This window comes from Macaca fascicularis, chromosome 16, assembly GCF_037993035.2.
Source record: "Macaca fascicularis isolate 582-1 chromosome 16, T2T-MFA8v1.1".
Taxonomy (NCBI): domain Eukaryota; kingdom Metazoa; phylum Chordata; class Mammalia; order Primates; family Cercopithecidae; genus Macaca; species Macaca fascicularis.
This window is the reverse complement of record NC_088390.1, coordinates 44,518,649-44,538,609: the sequence shown is the minus strand read 5'-3', so window position 1 is coordinate 44,538,609 and position 19,961 is coordinate 44,518,649. Positions and strand designations below refer to the sequence as shown.

The 19,961-nt window shown below is 47.9% G+C and overlaps 2 protein-coding genes across 2 annotated transcripts in view; one reads left to right on the top strand and one right to left on the bottom strand.

The window, feature by feature from the left end:
* Positions 1 to 3,244: 3,244 nt before the first annotated feature.
* ZNHIT3 (zinc finger HIT-type containing 3) lies at positions 3,245 to 12,727 on the top strand. The gene is made up of 5 exons (XM_005583916.4): positions 3,245 to 3,381; positions 3,523 to 3,554; positions 9,412 to 9,498; positions 10,850 to 10,930; positions 12,133 to 12,727. Exons 1-5 carry the CDS (start codon positions 3,296 to 3,298, stop codon positions 12,312 to 12,314), a joined length of 468 nt encoding a protein of 155 aa, XP_005583973.1. The 5' UTR covers positions 3,245 to 3,295; the 3' UTR covers positions 12,315 to 12,727.
* The window catches only part of MYO19 (myosin XIX), a 43,250-nt gene continuing 35,832 nt past the window's right edge, over positions 12,544 to 19,961 (bottom strand). Inside the window, 6 exon segments of the mRNA XM_015438397.4 lie at positions 12,544 to 13,199; positions 13,202 to 13,321; positions 15,463 to 15,759; positions 16,270 to 16,355; positions 18,469 to 18,598; positions 18,708 to 18,874. Coding sequence (XP_015293883.3) covers positions 13,044 to 13,199; positions 13,202 to 13,321; positions 15,463 to 15,759; positions 16,270 to 16,355; positions 18,469 to 18,598; positions 18,708 to 18,874 — 956 coding nt within the window. The 3' untranslated portion in view covers positions 12,544 to 13,043.

The window sequence follows — 19,961 nt, the reverse complement described above, 5'->3', positions numbered from 1 at the left end:
CCACTGCCCGGAGGAGATGCGCTGTTTCTTAGTGTGCCACCACCTAACCGCCATCGCGGCTGAGCCCACCTCCTTTCCCAGACATTAGAGGACTAGGGGTGCGAAGGTCGGGGAAAGCTGGGGGCATCCAGATGTCCAGAGTGGAGGAGGGGCCTCTTCCCTGCTTGGATGTGCATGGGAGGGATTCCAGAAATTTTATTTTCTTTTCTTTTTGAGATGGAATCTTGCTCTGTCACCAGGCTGGAATGCAGTGGCGCGATCTGGGCTCACTGCAACCTCTGCCTCCCGGGTTCAGGCGATTCCCCTGCCTCAGACTCCTGAGTAGCTGGGACTGCAGGCGCCCCCCACCACGCCCGGCTAATTTTTTGTACTTTAGTAGAGACGGGGTTCACCATGTTGGCCAGGATGGTCTCGATCTCCTGACCTGGTGATCTGTCCGCCTTGGCCTCCCAAAGTGCTGGGATTACAGGCGTGAGCCACCGCGCCCGGCCGAATTTTCTTTTCTTTTCTTTTCTTTTCTTTTCTTTTTTTTTTTTTTTTTTGCTAGAGTCATCATCTCTCCACTCACAGGTCAGCGTGGTTTGGATGCGGGTGGGAGGGATTGAGCCCCTGAAAATGGTTAGGATTGTCTCTGGCCTCAGCCTCGGTACACACATCACAGGACAAATCAAGCAGCAGTGGTGATATCCTCCACAGTGGGCAAACTTCTACCCATGTCAGAGAGTGCACAGGATCTTTTTTTTCTGTCTCTCTCTTTCTCTTCCTTTTGAGACAAGATCCTGCTTGTTGCCCAGGCTGGAGTGCACTGGCATGATCTCCACTCACTGTAACCTCTGCCTCCTGGGCTCAAGCGATTCTCCCACCTCAGCCTCCCCAGTAGCTGGAATTACAGACTCATGCCACGGCCCCCCGCTAATTTTTGTATCTTTTTGGGTAGAGATGGGTTTTTGCCATGTTGCCCAGGCTGGTCCTGAACTCCTGGGCTCAAGCCATGTGCCTGCCTCGGCCTCCCAAAGTGCTAGGATTACTGGCGTGAGCCCCCTTACCTGGCTGGGCACAGGATTTTAAATTAAATTAAATTAAATTAAATTAATTTTTTTTTTTTTTAATTTTTAGAGACAGAGTCTTGCTCTGTCACCCAGGCTGGAATGCAGTGGCGTGATCTTGGCTCACTACAATCTCTGCCTCTTGAATTCCGGCGATCCTTGTGCCTCAGCCTCCCTCGTAGTTGGGATTACAGGCATGTACCACCACACCCAGTTAATTTTTTCTATTTTTAGTAGAGACAAGGTTTCGCTATATTGGCCAGGCTGGTCTTGAACTCCTGGCCTCAAGTGATCTGCCTGCCTTGACCACCCAAAGTGCTGGGATCACAGGTGTGAGCCACTGTGCCTGGCCTAAATTTTTCTTCTTTAAGACAGGGTCTCTCTCTCTGTCACCCAGGCTGGAACGCAGTGGCACAATCATAGCTCACTGCAGTCTTGAACTCCTGCCTCAACCTTCCAAGCAGCTGGGACTACAGGCTGGTGCGACGATGCCCGGCTTGGCACAGGATTTACATATGGCCCTGGACAAGTCACTGGCCTTCTCTGGCCTTCCCAGGACTTCTCTGGACTTTCTGGGATGCTTCAAGTTCAAATCATCAGTGGTATAACTGTTGAACAATATGAGAGCGCTGCGAGTTACTAGGCCTGTGTGGACCGGTTTTGGATTCTAGGCTGGGTCCCAGGCAGAGGTTGGAGGTTGGGGCAGCTGCAAGTAGGACATGCAGGTGGATAGAGGGCCTAGCAGCTTCAGCACTGAGGACTGGACTGGGTTGCCACGCCCAAAGGAAGGATCATTACTCACTTCTCACTCAAGAAGCAGATGGCAGAACTGTTTTGGAGGGGTGTGGCTTGGGGCCTGAGACCTTCATTCATGCGGTCCAGATGGAGATCCATGAGAGTTAAGACTCTTTCTAGATATCATGTAGCACTTCAGATTACAAAACTTTTTGCACATGGTCTCCTCTCTGCTTTACAACAGCTCAGGAAAGTAGGCCCAAACATCCACTTTAATAGATAAGGGAACTCAGAGCAGGTAACCAACCCCGCCAGGTCACACAGCCAGGGAGGGGGTTGAGCCAAGGTTCAAACCACCGCCTTGGATTTTGCAGATACATCCCTGCAGACACCTTTATTGAAGAGGGACCCTGAAGGCTGAACAGCCAACACAGAAGAGGAGGCACTTGGGGGTGAGGGCAATTTATGGCCCTGGGAGGGCCCAGTGTAGGTAGGATGGGAGCCAAGGTAAGGCTGGGCCATGCCTAGCTGCAAGCAAATTTCCTTAAAAAAAAACCAAAAAAAAAAACCAAAAAAAAAACACATGACTTTGTCTAAACCTAAAGTTTGTGGTGGCATTCAAGTCCCATCATAGCCCATCTGTCCAGACTCATCTGTCTGGGATCCCCGTCTTGGGGCCAGTGGTCACTGGCCTGCTTCCTGGTCATTAGCTTCCGGGACTAGGGGGAGGTGTGAGGAGCCTAGAGTGCAAAATTTAAGCAGCACTCATTCTCAGGGGCGTGCAGGTGCAGGGTAGCGAGGGCAGGACTCTAAGAGTGAGTCTCTTTCCTCCCCGTTTCCCTGTCCTACTTTCATTCTAAGCATTAAGTTCCCAGAGGACAGAGACAACTTCTTCATTAGAAGATCCCGGGGGGTCCCCAGCACTGAAGGGCTCACAGTTGGAGCTCAGACATTTGCCAGTGGTCAGGCTCATCTTTCTTTCCCCAGTGAAAAATGGCCTAGGTTGGGAAGGGCAGGTTCCTGTCTACTGCGTGATCCAACCGATTCTGGTTCGCCCAGTGTCTGGACTCGTCCTTTGCCAAAAATAAGCAGATGAGATGGGCGGACGAACTCCAATGTCCCTGCAAGATTCAGGAAGTCCAAGCCAGAAAGTAAAGGACGTTTACTTCCATGCATTGTTTTCTTTTTTACATGCGGGGCAACACACCTGGACAGTGTCGATGACTTGGTCCAAGCCACACGGCCGCACAGGGACAGGGACAGGGCTACACAAGTTCTTCGACGCTGTGATGTGATCAAGGAAAACTGGGAAGCAGCTACTAGATGCACATCGAGTATATCGACGCTCTACTTACGAGGACTGGAACAGTGAGCAGGATCGGTCCATTGCTTTTGCCTGCCTGCTGAGTGCTGATTGGTCCTCGTTTAGGAAACGGAAAAGGGGCGTGCACGCGGGCGCGGCTGCGTGAGAGGCGCGCGCGGCGGCGCGGGAAGCATTCTCCTTCACTAAGACCATGGCGTCGCTCAGATGTAGCACCGTCGTCTGCGTGATCTGCTTGGAGAAGCCCAAATACCGCTGTCCGGCCTGCCGCGTGCCCTAGTGAGCGGGGAGGTCGCGGGGTCTGGGGGTGCGGGTGTCCGGCCACGGCGGGAGGGCGGGAGGCCGGGCGGCAGCCGGCGGGCCGCTGGAGGGGCCGCGGGCCCTCGGGGCTGACGCGGCCTGTGGCTTCTGTTGTTACAGCTGCTCTGTAGCCTGCTTCCGGAAGCACAAAGGTGAGTCCCCGTCCCCGCCAGCCCTCGGCCCCCTCCTCGCGCGGGGTAGCCCCCACGTCCAGCCTCCGTCTTGGGGGCGTGGACCCTTGGGCTGCGCTTCTTTCTCCGCCTCGGGTCTCCGTGGGTTCTGCAGGAACCTCGCTTCCTCTGACTTGGTCCCTGGTGTCATAGGCCTCTCCCTGTGTGTCGGACAGTTCCCTCTGTTGTCCCTCTCTGTAATCGCTCTCACGGTTTTGAACAGTCAGTAGCCTTTCTTCTACCCCGCCCCTCCTTCTGCGTGCTACTCTTCTTACTTAGAAATAGTTACCGATTGCTTTTCCCACCGAGGTCTACCCTAGCAGTTTCTTTCTCAGTATTCTGGTGTAGCCCCTTACCATTTTGGCTGAAACTGCGCAAGTTTAACAATATTTTCACTCGTGTAAATAATGTCTTGTTAGAAACAAAGAGGTAAGTCCATGTACAACACAAGGAGAAGTCCTTGACTTGTTAAGAGAAAAAAAGAACCAAGTAAGTTCTGTGTATGTGAACACATTTTTGTACCGTTAAAAAGAAGTGACCTGGCCGGGCGCGGTGGCTCACGCCTGTGATCCCAGCACTTTGAGAGGCCAAGGCGGGTGGATCACCTGAGCCCAGGAGTTCGAGACCAGCCTGGCCAACATGGTGAAAACGCGTCTCTACTAAAAATACAAAAATTAGCCGGGCATGGTGGCGCGCGCCAGCTACTCAGGAGGCTGAGGCAGGAGAATCGCTTGAACCCAGGAGGTGGAGGTTGCAGTGAGCCGAGATTGCACCACTGCACTCCAGCCTGGGCGACAAAGCGAGACTCAGTCTGAAAACTGAGTCTGAGTAGGCGGGGCGCGGTGGGTCACGCCTATAATCCCAGCACTTTGGGAGGCTGAGGTGTGCGGATCACTTGAGCTCAGGAGTTTGAGACCAGCCTGGGCAACATGGTGAAACCCTGTCTGTATAAACAAACAAAAAAAGCCAGGCTGGCGGTCTGCGCCAGTGGTCCCAGCTACTCAGGAGGCAGAGGTGGGAAGATCGCTTGAGCCCGCAAGGAGAAGGCTGCAGTGAGCCAAGATCGCACCACTGCATTCCAGACTGGGAGACAGCAAGACTCTGTCTCAAAAAAAAAAAAAAAAAAAAGTTTGACGTAGATTCTTTCAGCTTATTTCCACTCTTGTACCAATATATCGAACTTTTTTTTTAGCTTTTAGAATCTCAGCAGTGAGACTGTACTCAACATCCTCATTTGATTTTATATGTTGGGCACTTTTCAAAACGTAGTGCATACAGGCCGAGCGCAATGGCTCACGCCTGTAATCCCAGCACTTTGGGAGGCCAAGGTGGGTGGATCACCTGAGGTCAGGAGTTTGACACCAGCCTGGCCAACATGATGAAACCACATCTCTACTAAAACAAAAATGAGCTGGGTGTGGAGGCGCGCGCCTGTGATCCCAGCTACTCAAGAGACGGAGGCAGGAGAATTGCTTAAACCATGGAGACGAAGGTTGCAGTGAGCCGAGACTGCATCACTGCACTCCATGCTGGGCAACAGAGTGAGACTCCGTCTCAAAAAAAGTAAAAATTAAAAAAATTAAAAACAAAAACTAGTGCATACAAGTTCTAGCTCACTGATTTAAAGGACTCATTATATAGTTGATACGACCATTATTTATATAAAGCTTCCTATTGGTAGATTTTTCTTTTTAATATTTGTTTTTAGTTGACACATAATTGCACACAATATGAGTTACAATGTGATATTTCAATACCTGTATACAATGTGTAAGGATCAAATAGGGTAGTTAGCATGTTCATCACCCCAAATAATCATTATTTCTTCATGTTGGGAACATTCACAATCCTCTCTTCAGCTATTTGAAAGTATAAATTGCTGCCAGCATGGTCACACTAAGGTGCTGTGTAACACTAGAACTTACTCCTCCTATCTGGCTGTAATTTTATATCGATTAGCCAACTTCTCCCTAGCCCCCTACCCTCTACTCTTTCCAGCCTCTAGTTACCACTATTCTACTCTCTACTTCTGTGAAATCAACTTGCTTAGCATCCACATGTTAACAAGAACATCTTTCTGTGCCTGGCTTATTTCACTTAACACGATGTCATCTGGTCTTATCCACGTTGCTGCAAGTGACAGGATTTCATGGTTTTTTATGGCTAATATCCAGTGTGTATACGTACCACATTTCTTTATCCATCTGTTGGTGGATCCTTAGGTTGATTCCATGTCTTGACTGTTGGGACTAGCAGTAAACACGGGAGTGCAGGTATCTCTTCGGCGGACTGATTTGATTTCCTTTGGATATATACGCAGTAGTGGGATTTCTGGATCATATGGTAGTTCTATTCGTAGTTTTTTTAGGAACCTCCATGCTGTTTTCCATAATGACTATACCAATTTACATTCCCAGTAACAGTGCAGTGTATAGGAGTTCCCTTTTCTCCACATCTTTGCCAACATGTTATTTTTTTTCTTTTTGATAATAGCCATTCTTACTTTGGTGAGATGATATCTCATTGTGGTCTTGACTTGCATGTCCCTAATGATTAGTGATATTGAACATTTTTTCATGTACTTGTTGGCCATTTGTATGTCGTCTTTTGAGAAGTATCTGTTCGGGCCATTTGTCCATTTTTATTTTTTTTGAGACGGAGTCTCACTCTTGGCGCTCAGGCTGGAGTACAGTGGCACAATTTCTGCTTACTGCAACCTCCGCTTCCCGGGGTTCAGGCGATTCTCCTGTCTCAGCCTCCAGAGTAGCTGGGATTACAGGTGCCTGCCACTATTCCTGGCTGATTTTTGTATTTTTAGTAGAGACGAGGTTTCACCATGTTGGCCAGGCTGGTCTTGAACGCTTGACCTCAGGTGATTGACCTGCCTTGGCCTCCCAAAGGGCTGGGATTACAGGTGTGAGCCACCACGCCCGGCCGATTTGTCCACTTAAATTTTTTTTTTTTTTTTTTTGCTGTTGAGCTCCTTGTGTATTCTAGATATTAACCGTTTGTCAAGTGAATATTTTGCAAATATTTTCTCCCATCCTATAGGTTGTCTCTTCACTCTGTTGTTTCCTTTGTTGTACAGAAGCTTTTTTGTGTAATAGAATTCCGTTTGCCTAGTTTTGCTTTTGTTGCCTGTGTTTTTGAGATTTTATTCATAAGATCTTTGCCTAGACCAAAGTCCTGAAGCATTTCCCTTGTGTTTTCTTGTAGTAGTTTCATAGTTTCAGGTCTTACATTTAGGTCTTTAATCCATTTTGATGTTTATATATGGTGACAGATAAGGATCTAGTTTCATTCTTCTGCATATGGTTATCCTTACAGGTATCCTATTTTTCCAGTACCATTTATTGAAGAGTGCTTTTTTCCCAGTATATGGTCTTGGTGCCTTTGTGAAAAGTCAGTTGTCTGTAAATGTGTGAATTTATATCTGGGTTCTCTATTCTGTTCCATTGATCTATGTGTCTATTTTTATGCTAGTACCATGCTGTTTTAGATATTATAGCTTTGTAGTATATTTCGAGGCCAAGTAGTGGTGATGCCTCCAGCCTTGTTCTGTTTGCTCAGGATTGCTTTGGCTCTTGGGGATCTTCTGTGGTTCCATATTTATTTTAGAATTTTTTTTTTTTAGTTTCTGTGAACAGTGTCATTGGTATTTTGATAGGGATTGTATTGACTCTGTAGATTACTTTGGGTAGTATGGTCATTTTAATATTTATTTTTCTTATTGGTGGATATTTACATTAATTTTGCCTTTGTTGCTGCTATAGGCAGTGTTAAAGTATTTAATAAAGAATAATTTTTTATCAGAAATTTCTAATAGCCACATCTGTTGTACACTTTTCATTTGTCTTTTTATTTTTATTTTTTTGCAACAGTCTTGCTCTGTCACCCAGGCTGGAGTGCAGTGGTGCTCACTATAGCCTTGACTTCCTGGGCACAGGCAATCCTCCTACCTCAGCCTCCCAAGTAGTTGGGACTACAGGCATGCGCCACCATGCCTGGCTTATTTATTTTTAATTTTAATTTTTATGGAGATGAAGTCTTACTGTATTGCCTGGGCTAGTCTTGAATTCCTGGGCTCAAGTGATCCTTCCACTTTGGCCTCCCAAAGCGTTGGGATTACAGACGTGAGCTACCCGTGTCTAGCCTGTCATCTTTCTTGATTCCTATGAATATCTGCTGTGTTTGGCTTTTTCTTTCTTGATATTCTCCTTTGGAGGCTGGGAAGATACCGCTCTGTGGTATTCTTTCCTCCCTTTCTCCCTTTGAAGTCCTAACCAGGCCTGACCCTGTTCTAGCCTCTGAGGTCAGATGAGATAGGGTGCATGCCGGGTGGCATAGCTGTAGATTCTCCTTGTTTCTTCTTTTTGAGACAGGGTCTTGCTCTTTTGCCCAGGATGGAGTGCAGTGGCGTGATCACAGCTCATTGCACCCTTGGCCTCTTGGGCCCAAGTGGCCTTCCCACCTTAGCCTCCTGAGTAATGGAGACAAACTTTATCTATTTTTCGTAGAGATAGGATCTCAGTGTCTTGCCCAGGCTGGTCTTAGACTCCTGAGCTTAAGCAGTCCTCCTGCCTCGACCTCCCAAATTGCTGGGATTACAGGCAGGAACCACTGTGCCCAGTCCTCCCTTTTGCTAGATCTCTCCCTTGAAATTTGGTCCTTGACTTTTATTCCTAGGTAGGTGGTCTCTCTTTTACTTCAAAAAATTTTTTTTTTTTTCTTGCTGACATGCAAATCTTTAGCTCCAGCCTCTTTTTGAGCCCCTTAGACACAAATGTATTTTGGGATCAGGTACAACTCAGAAAATTCACCTCTTCTCCAGTCCCTCCTGGTGTGTTCCTTACACGTATAGCACAGCTGTAAAGTTAGACCTGGATTCTAAAATCTGCCTCTGCTACTTACTAGCTGTGGACACCAATGGACAAGTTTATTACAAGAAAATTTAATCCTTTCATCTGTAAGTGGAATTAATAGTCTCCATGTCATGGGGGCTTTCTAAAGGTTCATTGAGCCACTATGTATCTCACTGTGTACCTGGCACAGTGCTTGGCACTCAGTCACTGGCAGCTGTTGTAACTGCCACCTACCTGACCAGAACCTTTCCGTAGCATATTGTCAAATCTACATTTTAAGTCTCTACAATCTGGTCCTGCCTTTATGTCCTCAGAATCCTTTCCTGTGACTTCATGCTCTGTTGATTCTCTGTCACCCAGGCTGGAGTGCAGTGGCACAATCACAGCTCACTGCAGCCTTGACATACTGGGCTTAAGTGATCTCCCTGCCTAGCCTCCCAGGTAGCTGAGACCACATGCATGCACCACCATGCTTGGATGATTTTTTTTATTTTTTGTAGAGGCATAGTCTTGCTAGGTTGCCCAGGCTGGTCTCAAACTCCTGGGCTCAAGTGATCCTCCCACCTTGGCCTCCGAGTGTTAGGATTACAGATGTGAGCCAGCACAGCTGGCCTTCTGTTGACTTTGTAAGTTCTTTGGTTGTTTTTTCTCTAGTTTTATCCCATCTGGTATCTGGTTTATAGCAGCTATTTCAAACACCCCAGTTAATTGTGGTGAGAATCTTGTAAGATTCGGCAGGGTAGGGAGGATGGGGACAAGTTCTTGGGGTGCATGAATGAGCCCTGCTTTCTCAGCCTGCTGGCAATTTTCCTTAACCTCCCTCTTGCTTTGATCTCTCACTTCTTTCACATTCCTGGGCACCCACCCACATCCCTTACCCGACACTTGCTTCCTACCTAGATGCTAGCTTGGTGGGGAGGTGCAGCCTTGTTGCTGAAATGGAGGTAATGTGGGCCTGGGATTTGTGTCTTTTTCAGAACAGTGCAACCCTGAAGCTCGTCCTGTTGAGAAAAAAATAAGATCAGCTCTTCCTACCAAAACCATAAAGCCTGTGGAAAACAAAGGTGGGTTGGTTGACTTCAAACAAATCTACAAGGGACTTCACATAGAAAAAGTTGAAAGGAAGGAAAAGGGGAGACTGGAGCTGGTCAGGGAATCCAGAACAAGAGCTTCGTTGGGAAACAACAGCTTTCTTAGCCCTGAGCATCAGGAGTGGGGCTATGTCATCATGGGTGATGTTGAGGCAACAGCCTGAAAGCAGTATTCAGGAGAAGAAAAATGGGCAGAAGACAGAGATGAGAAAGGCCATGGCTGTGGTTTGGGGGTTTGTGGTGGGTCCTGCTGGCAGGAGCCTTCTCTAGCCCACAGCTGCTGGTCTCCCTCCATGAATCTGGCTGGGGCTGTCAGTTCACCTGAGCTCAGCCCAGGCAGGAGGCTTTCTTTGTCCTAGATCATCTCGCTGCTGCTGGGGGTTCAGAGCTCATAGCAGTAGTGGGCTGTCGACCTATCTGTCCAGCCATCTAAATGTTCTTTAATACCTCCTGGGTGTCATGCACCATGCCAGGCTCTGAAAGCAGCCCCTCTGGTGCCACCAAAGAGGTATTGAACATTCACTCCAAAGGCATGGCCCATTTTTGCCCTTTGAGAAATTTCCAGGTTGGGTTCAGGCAATGCCAGCAGTTTCTGCCCATGCTGAAAGCACAGGAGATTCTGCTTGACTGTTTTTTACAGAGCATCCAGTTAATTGGCCCATCACAGGGTTGGAGCCAAGTAGAGGTGGGGATGGGTAATAAGTTATTAGACAGCCAGGGTCTAAGCCTAAAGACCACAGGACCACATATACAAGTAAGGATGTGAACACTAGGGTGCATTTGTTAAAATCACCAATTCTTTCACTTAGCCTCCCTCTTCTAAAAAAGGAGTGTTAGGGCCGGGCGCGGTGGCTCAAGCCTGTAATCCCAGCACTTTGGGAGGCCGAGACGGGCGGATCACGAGGTCGGGAGATCGAGACCATCCTGGCTAACATGGTGAAACCCCGTCTCTACTAAAAAATTAAAAAAAAACTAGCCGGGCGAGGTGGCGGGCGCCTGTAGTCCCAGCTACTGGGGAGGCTGAGGCAGGAGAATGGCGTAAAAACCCGGGAGGCGGAGCTTGCAGTGAGCTGAGATCCGGCCACTGCACTCCAGCCTGGGCGGCAGAGCGAGACTCCGTCTCAAAAAAAAAAAAAAAAAAAAAAAGGAGTGTTAGTATAGTCACAAACTCCGGAGAAGAGGATTTTTGTCTGTACCTGCTTGAATACCCCTATCACTATTACATGTGTGTGCATACATTTTTATCCTGTTGAAGTAGTTGTTAAAATCTGGTGCCCAGGCCTCCTTTTTAGTCATGAGCCATTGACTGTTTTGTATTCCTTAGATGATGATGACTCTATAGCTGATTTTCTCAATAGTGATGAGGAAGAAGACAGAGTTTCTTTGCAGAATTTAAAGAATTTAGGTAAGTCTGTGCTGTGCTTGTTTGTCAGTGGTTGAGATACATTTACTGTGTTATAAGGATTGTGATTTTTTTTAAAGTTATTAAATCCTTGAATAAGTATGGCATGCAGGGCCCTTACTATCTAGCAACATAATTCTGTAAACATAAGGGTGTCACACCTCCCAGCCTGCCCACACCATTCCTTCTGCCTGGAATCCTGCTGGTCTTGCAGGTTGGCAAAATTTTGCTCCTCCTTCAAGGCTTGTTTCAAGTTTGCTTTGCTCAGCTAAGCTTTTCTTGACCTTTTGTGTCTCTTTCAGAATTAGGCACTTTTTTGGTTTCCCATAGCAACTTGGACTTACTAGTAATAAATCACTGTTACATTTTATGGTAATTTATCTCTCACATACCGATTTGTACAGCAGGGACCTGTATTCCCAGATCCCCAGTGCTCAGTTCATAGTCCAGCCTTTAACTCAAACAGGTTATCACATGATTTAAGGGGAAACAGGTATTGCCATTTTTGTAGCAAGCACTGCTTATTCAATCCTTAAAACATTGTTACATGTGTATGGTGTGTTAATTTCATTCTTCCCATGTCACAGAATCATGTTAAAAGGTTATGCTTTGCACTTAGTCTCATGGTTATGATTAGACTGAGTTTGGAGCTGAGCTAGTAATAGGTGTGAACAATTTTATAGACTGTAAAGTACCATGCAGGTATTATTGTTGGTTCCCTGCTACTGGTCCTGCTGCACGCCGAATCACATGCCTAGACATCAGAGTATTTCGTATAGCTGTCTTCACCACTGGCAACTTGTATGGCTAGAAGGAAATCATGCCAGCAGCTTAATGCTATTATTAGCTTTTTGATTGTGCTGATAAAGCATTTTTTTCTTAGCTGAAGTGGCACGAAGTTACAATATTTACAAAGATACCAAGAACTAGTATCTGTTACTGCTTTTAATGTGGAAATAGTTTGATATGCTGATCTCACCTTTCATTTTATAGAGGTGGTATCTCGCCATGTTGCCCAGGCTGGTCTTGAACTTCTGAGCTCAAGCGATTTTGCCCACCTTGACCTCCCTAATTGCTGGTATTACAGACAGGAGCCACCACGCCTGGCTAAGTTTTATTACACTTGAAATATTTCTTCACTTTTCAGCCATCTCCATGTTTTCCCACTTGAACTCAGATTGGCTTTTTTTCTTGTTAATTTTTAGGGAAATCTGCAACATTAAGAAGCTTATTGCTCAATCCACACCTCAGGCAGTTGATGGTCAACCTCGATCAGGGGGAAGACAAAGCAAAGCTCATGAGAGCCTACATGCAAGAGCCCTTGTTTGTGGAGTTTGCAGACTGCTGTTTAGGAATTGTGGAGCCATCCCAGAATGAGGATTCTTAAGATGGATTATTGTGCTGCTTGCTCAAACGTGTGCTTGACTCCCAGAACCTGCCTGCTCCCTCTCTCAGGAGACCAGCTAGCGTGGGGGGCCCCAGGCAGAAGAGGTTTCCAGGATGCAGACTAGGTTATACAGGCCTTTACCGGCATTGATGTGGCTCATGTTTCAGGCAGACGTGGGGCCCTTAAGGTGGCAAGTCCTTTATGGAGAAAAAACTTGACATTCAGATGGTTGTTTTTAAATGTTTTACTTTTGGTACAGTTGACAGACATAAATGGTATCAAGCTTTACACTTCATATGGAGTTAAACTTGGTCAGTGTTACTAAATAAAATCAGGATGTGATTCTACTGTACATTGCATTATTCATAATTGTTTGAAATTACATTAAATAAATCAACTTATTAAATACTAAAGTTTTGTTCCTTTTTAAAGGAAATAACCACAAAATTTTCCCCAGCCCAAATTCCAGCGCCAATTTTAGGCCAACTTTGGTTGTTTTCTTCCAAAATTGCTTATGTGGAACTGGGGTCCCCACTGTAGTGACAGTCAGTCATGACTGCTGCTGGAATGTGAATGCATGATCTGTGAAGGTAGTGAAACGTGGCCCTGATGTTTCTTAACCCTGGTTTGCTAACTACCAGCCCTGACACCATCCGTGCTTGATGTAGCCTGGAGCCCCAGGCCCACTGATGCACTGGGCATGGGGCCCTGGCTTGAAGGCTGGAGCCGTTACTGTTGTTCATGTGCATTTGGAGCACTGTGGGAACAGTCTGGCAGCTGTGTGCTGATTAAATGTCTTTGGCAAGGCAGCTGGCAGGAAAAGGCCTTGTGGAAACAAAGGCACCAAGGATCACCCAGCCCAGTGAAGGCAGAAGAGGTCACATGTGGATCAACCTGTGTCTTTCCAGCAGAATCTGATTAAAGCCTGTAACGCTGTAGGGCGAAGGTTCAGGGCAGATGTCAGCATAGCGCAGTGGAGACTTTCTGCAGTGAAACTTTATCGATCCCTAGAGGGGAGAGAGAGCTGCAGCTTTAGCCCCAGTTCCTGGGAATGCCAAAGCCTAACAGAACCCCACACAGCAGATGCTAGAAATGCAAGGAGGTATGGACAAGTACTAGTAATTGGGGGCCACAGCAGGATTAAAATAGCGTTACATCCACTCAGTGTGAGACAGATGAGGAAACCCTAGGAGGCGCTCCCTAAGAGGAATGTCTGTCACATTCCTATGACTGCTTAAAGCCGGAAGAACAAAACATTTACCCTTCTGTTTAGCAGGCCTGTGTGTTTTCATGGGAGATTTCATTCAGATTAAGGCCTATAGTAATTCCTCTGAATGGAAAATTCGGCGTTTCCTTCTGCCTTGTCATTTCACTTACTCCTTGCTGTGACTCCATGCAGTAGGTTGAGTATTAGCCCATTTTATAGACAGACTCTGAGAAAATGTGTCTTAGCCAAGATCATCCAGTGAATGGGGCAGAACCAGGACCCAGACCCTGGAGTTCTACCTCCCAGTGCAACACACTTTCACCTTTCCTCGGCCACTTTATTTCTATGAGGCCTGGCTTACTGGGGTGACTCACAAAGCCCTGAGTGACACTGACTTCCTGAGTGTGCTGGCTGACTTTTCCCTGGATGCAAACAGCTGGGCACGGTGGCTCACACCTGCAATCCCAGCACTTTGGGAGGGCAAGGCAGGCGGACCGCTTGAAGTCAGGAGTTTGAGACCAGCCTGGCCAATATGGCGAAACCCTGTCTCTATTAAAAACACAAAAAAAATACAGCCAGGTGTGGTGGCACATGCCCTGTAGTCCCAGCTATTCGGGACGCTGAGGCAGGAGAATCACTTAAACCCACTGCACTCCATCCTGGGCAACAGAGTGAGACTCCATCTCAAAAAATTAACATGAAAAAAGACCCACAGAGAACTTGGACCACTGACCCTGCCTGTCATTTCCTCAGCTAGAAAAGGAGAAAAACCAAGCAATACAGTTAGAGGAAAACATGGTGCCAAATCCAGTGCCATTTGAGGTAACCAACTGATCACAACCGAAGTTGTGATGTGGGACTAACTAGATTATTTGCTCTCAAGTCTTGGGTAGTTTCTTTTTTGCTCCGTCTCATGAATTTTTCCTCTTTTCTGTAACTGACCTATTATTACCCTAAGTCAAACTTTTTTTTTTTTTTTTACACGGACTCTTGTCCGACAGGCTGGAGTGCAGTGGCATAATCTTGGCTCACTGCAATCTCTGCCTCCCAGGTTCAAGCAATTCTCATGCCTCAGCTTCCCGAGTAGCTGGGACTACAGGCGCCTGCCACTACACCCAACTAATTTTCGTATTTTTAGTAGAGACAGGGTTTCACCATGTTGGCCAGGCTGGCCTTGAACTCCTGACCTCAGGTGATCCACCTGCCTCGGCTTCCCAAAGTGCTGAGATTACAGGTGTGAGCCACCACTCCAGGCCTTAAACCGAACTTTAACCACCTCCTGTTCCTGACTCATCTAGAGCCTTGGTTCTCAGTGTGGTTCATGGAGCATCAGCATCAGCTGGGAGCTTGCTAGAAACGCAGCACTGCATTTGGAAATGGGACTAAGAGATTTAGTGATGCTGAAATAATTAGAAGCACTTTTTAGAAAGATAAAGGGCTCTGGAAGATTCCCAGTTATAACAAAGTAAATAATCCAAACCTGCAGTTGGTTGGGACGTGTAGGCCTCTGGTTTACCCAGTAGGATTAGGGAGGGGTCTTTTTTTTTTTTGAGACGGAGTCTTGCTTTGTCGCCCAGGCTGGAGTGCAGTGGCCGGATCTCTGCTCACTGCAAGCTCCGCCTCCCGGGTTTACACCATTCTCCTGCCTCAGCCTCCCGAGTAGCTGGGACTACAGGTGCCCGCCACCTCGCCCAGCTAGGTTTTTTGTATTTTTTCGTAGAGACGGGGTTTCACCGTGTTAGCCAGGATGGTCTCGATCTCCTGACCTTGTGATCCGCCCGTCTCAGCCTCCCAAAGTGCTGGGATTATAGGCTTGAGCCACCGCGCCCGGCCAGGGACGGATCTTGTCCCAGCCTCAGTCCCACTCCCACTGTGAACTTGTAGGCTTTGGTCCTACTGTTCTCAGGAACAAAGCTGTCATGGCCATCACATACAACGTACCTGAGGCAGTGCTCGGATGGATGTGACACCAGCCTGGTCTTGTTGTGCTGTCTGGACAGAGTAGCTACTGGGGCTGCCCCTGGGGAGGTGGAGGCAGGCCCAGACCACTAATTTCCTCTGAAAGCTGCTTACACCCATTGCTGTATTGGCCAGGACCAGTCCCAGGGGCCAGAGGCGGATTATTGCCTCCAGGAACCTTGTCTGCAGCGGCGAGGTGCTCAAGGAACAGGGAGCTTGAGAGAAGTGTTTTTCTTCCACACCATCCAGTTCTTTAGCAGCAAGGTAGGCCATTCTGATCTTAAAAAGCAAACATCCCTTTATAGCTTTAGATTTATCTAGCCCTCTTAGCAGAAAATGGAAATCAAAACTATCTTTAACAAATCATGTTAACAAGGTGAACTGAAGGCACCTGGTTGTGAACAGCTGGCTGCCCTGAACCAAACTGGTTCCATATGGCACAAGTCTATACACCCCAGGCAACTGTGCTTAGGCCTTACATATGCTACTTGAAAACAAAAAAATAGCCCATTGAGATATAACTGATATGCCATAAAACCCAGTCTTCTAAAGTGTACATTCCAGAGTTTGGTATATTCCCAGAGTTGTTTACACCACTCTACCTTCATAACCACCCTGCAGGGTCGGTGTTACTGTGCCCACCGCATACACAAGGAATATGAGGCTCACATGTGAACAACCTGCCCAAGGCCACCTGCATTACAGTGGCAGAGCCAGCATTCCCACTTGGGTCCATCTGGTCCCTAAAACTGATCCACTGCCCACCCCGACTTCTTGGGTCTTACTTACTCTCCACTTCTGCCACGCGTGCTTGATGACTGTGGCAGCTGCATGGAGCCTCTGGATGTGTTTCCGAGTTAACCAGGAACGAATGGCTAAGAGGTTCGCCCAGAAACAGGAGAGATAATAAAGGAGCCGTTAGAGCTGTCAGTGACCTGGCTGCAGCAGCACCACAGTTGCTGTCAAACTTTCAAATATGTTTTTTTTTTTCAATAAATGACTACCTTGTGCTACAGATAACGTTCTGAAGTCAGTACATAAGGCAAAATTGGCTTTTAAACATTCCTTACACTGCCCACACACTTGGATACACCTACACAATACAGTGAAGGGGCACTGGGGAGCCTGGACTGGCTGAGGGTCCAGCAGTCACTTCCCGTCTCAGGCTTGGTCCAGGTCAGCACCCAGGGAATGGGAGGGGTCTGGATTGTCTGTGCCTTTAAAAATTGGCTTTTTTTTTTTTTTTTAAATCCTCAGTTGAATTTGGTCGCTTTATACATCCCTGATCTCACATCACCATATACCCAAACACTGATATAATTAATAGATGGTGGTAATTTTTATTCCCTTCTCTACAATTTCAGCATATTCTTTTTTTTTTTTTTTTTGAGACAGGGTCTTGCCCAGGCTGGAGTGCAGTGGCACGAACAGCTTATTGTAGCCTCAGTAAGGCCGTAGCTTCAATCTTCCAGGCTCAAGCGATCCTCTTGCCTCAGCCTCTGGAGTAACTGGGACCAGGGCACGTGCCACCAGGCACAGTTAATTGTTATTTTATTTTTTTTGAGACAGAGTCTTGCTCTGTCACCCAGGCTGGAGTGCAATGGTGCAATCTCAGCTCACTGCAACCTCTGCCTCCTGGGGTGAGGTGATTCTCCTGCCTCAGCCTCCTGAGTAGCTAGGATTACAGGTGTGTACTACCACACTTAGCTAATTTTTGTATTTTTAGTAGATACAGGGTTTTGCCATGTTGGCCAGGCTGGTCTCAAACTCCTGACCTCAAATGATCTCCTTGCCTTGGACTGCCAAAGTGCTGGGATTACAGGTGTGAGCCTCCACGTCCAGCCATTTTTTTTTTTTTTTTTTTTTTTTTTTTTTTTGTAGAGATGAGGCCTCCCCATGTTGCCCAGGCTGGTCTCAAATTCCTGGGCTCAAGTGATACTCCCACCTCAGCCTCCCAAAGTGCTGGGATTACAAGAGCGAACTATTGTGCCCAGCTTCCTTATACAATTTTTTAATGCCTACACACACAGAAACACACCTTACAAGGATGGCATCACCCTAAATATGTAGTTTGGCATCTAGGTATGAATATCATTTTGGAAGTGGTTCTCCATTAAATTTATAATAGTCTTCAAAAACACTTAGTTGCATCATAGGGACAGTCCAGTCCCTCATTTGGCTATGACATCACCACTGTTAGATATTTGGGTTCTTTCTAACACTTTTCCTTTTCAAAATAAGACCACTATGCCGGGCACGGTGGCTCAAGCCTGTAATCCCAGCACTTTGGGAGGCCGAGACGGGCGGATCACGAGGTCGGGAGATCGAGACCATCCTGGCTAACACGGTGAAACCCCGTCTCTACTAAAAAAATACAAAAAACTAGCCGGGCGAGGTGGTGGGCGCCTGTAGTCCCAGCTACTCAGGAGGCTGAGGCAGGAGAATGGCGTGAACCCGGGAGGCGGAGCTTGCAGTGAGCTGAGATCCGGCCACTGCACTCCAGCCTGGGCGACAGAGTGAGACTCCGTCTCAAAAAAAAAAAAAAAAAAAAAAAAAAAAGACCACTATGAACATGGTGGTTAATACATCTTTTCATTTGATGAACTCCTTTTGGTTTTTACCTTCTCCTTAAATTCATTTAAGCCCTAGAGCCCAGCAGGTAATGGTTTGAGTTGTCATAAAGGGAAAAAAAAGTTGGCCTAAACAGCTGTCAGGGTCTGAGAAAGAGGAATTAAAGACGACGTTTAGCCTCCACTTCTTCCAGAGTACCTTTGTTTATGGAGTGACTTGGTTTCCATTGAACTGGAGAGACATTATGGGTGAGAGGGATAGGGAATCTGAATCCCAGCACACCACAGGGACGTGCCATCCATCTCTTCAGGCTGGGACATAGCTTCAGGAGATGGGGACTCGACGAGCCATGTTTCAAAGGAAACCAACATCCTGTGGAGTCTGTGTGCAGTGCTGACAGGTGACCTGCCCACCTACCTGCCTGGATGAGCATGGCGGCTCGCCGCTGCCGCGCCTGCTCTCGGTGCCGGTGTCGCCTCCAGCCACCCTGGATGCAGCGGGCACACTGCTCCAGCACCTGGGCACGCCCGCATTCCAGAAGCTCCAGCTGGGAGAAAAGGCATCCACTGAGGGCAGCCTCTTCTCCCTCTGCCCCATCCTGCTGAGGAGAGCACACAGCTGGCCTCTGTAACCTCCTCACCCCCAAACCAGCTCACCATGGAATCAGTAATGAACACCTTGGTCCTGCCACAGTGCATGGGGGCTGGCATGGCCTCAGCCGAGTCACCAGGTGTGGCTGCTGCCTGAGTTAGGACCGGCAGAGTGTGGAGAATGTCCTGGATGAGAGGTTCAAGCATGGCTTCCTCGCTGTGTGGACACCATTCTGGGGGAGGGAGATGACCCTATCAGTGCATGGTCGTCTCTGCATGCCTCTGTGGCCTGAAGAAACTGGCTTTGGCCTCCCTAGCACTCTACAGGTCTCTTTCCTGCTGTTCTTGGCTCTAGCCATTTTTTCCTTGTTCTTTTGGAGGAAGCCACCAACAGCCCCTCTATTGTCCCTCAGGGCACTGGCTGTTCCGTGGAGCCTTGGAATACCCACTTGCGCCTGTGTGTCCTGGGGTGTCCTACAACCTCTACTGCCGTGAGTCCCTTTGGGCAGGCTGGCAAAGGGTACCTGACACCTGGAAGGGTGACTCCTTCCAAGCTTGGATTCCCAGGCTGCTCAGCCAGCATTTGTTTCCAAGGCCACAAATGCACATCCTGAGGGCCAAACAGGGCAGCTAGGCCACTCCCTCAGCCCCAACCCCTCACTCCCCACCATGTATGGGAAAAGGGAGATGCACTCCCAGCCCTTAGTTTGGGAATCTTCTATTGCAAATAAAAAGAATAAATTAAAAAATAAATTTTAAAAAATCCCAGCCCTGAAAAGGTCCCGCGTCCCACTGCCTGCCCTCCCGCAGCTCACAGGGCTTACTCTTGGAGAGGGAGGATTTACCTGAGGACTCTGACCACCTTAGCTGCCCAGTGCCTCTCTGGAGACAGAGGCTGCCAAAGGAGACACCACAGATGAGAAACAGCAGCAAAATCAACCAGGGGCCAGAAGGGCTTTGGGCAAGAGACATGGAACAGGACAGCATGGAGAGGGAGAAGAAAGGAGAAAGGGTGAAAGGAAAGTGAAAACTGCCCAGGAGGGGAGGAAACAAAGCAGGATTGCCCCCGTGGCTGTGAGAGGCCCAGGGTAAGGCTGGGTGGGAGGGGCAGTGGTGCTGGGCTGGGGTCCTGCCGAGGTGGGGCCCCCCGGCAGCCTGTCCTTGGCCTGTTCTCCCTCTGCCTGTGTCTGGGTCCCGTGGCTCCCACAGCCTCAGTTTTATCTGCATGCTAACAACCCCCATATGAGGGCCTCCAGCTCTTTCCCTCGAGACTAAAGCCTGCCCAAGTGCCTTGCAGACTTCTGCAATGGACAAGTCACC

Bases quoted from the DNA above. Each gene is read 5' to 3' on its own strand.
- ZNHIT3 (XM_005583916.4), top strand. From the start codon at position 3,296: ATGGCGTCGCTCAGATGTAGCACCGTCGTCTGCGTGATCTGCTTGGAG. The intron at 3,382-3,522 runs GTGAGCGGGGAG...CTGTTGTTACAG, and splicing joins CCGGCCTGCCGCGTGCCCTA to CTGCTCTGTAGCCTGCTTCC. The intron at 10,931-12,132 runs GTAAGTCTGTGC...GTTAATTTTTAG, and splicing joins GCAGAATTTAAAGAATTTAG to GGAAATCTGCAACATTAAGA.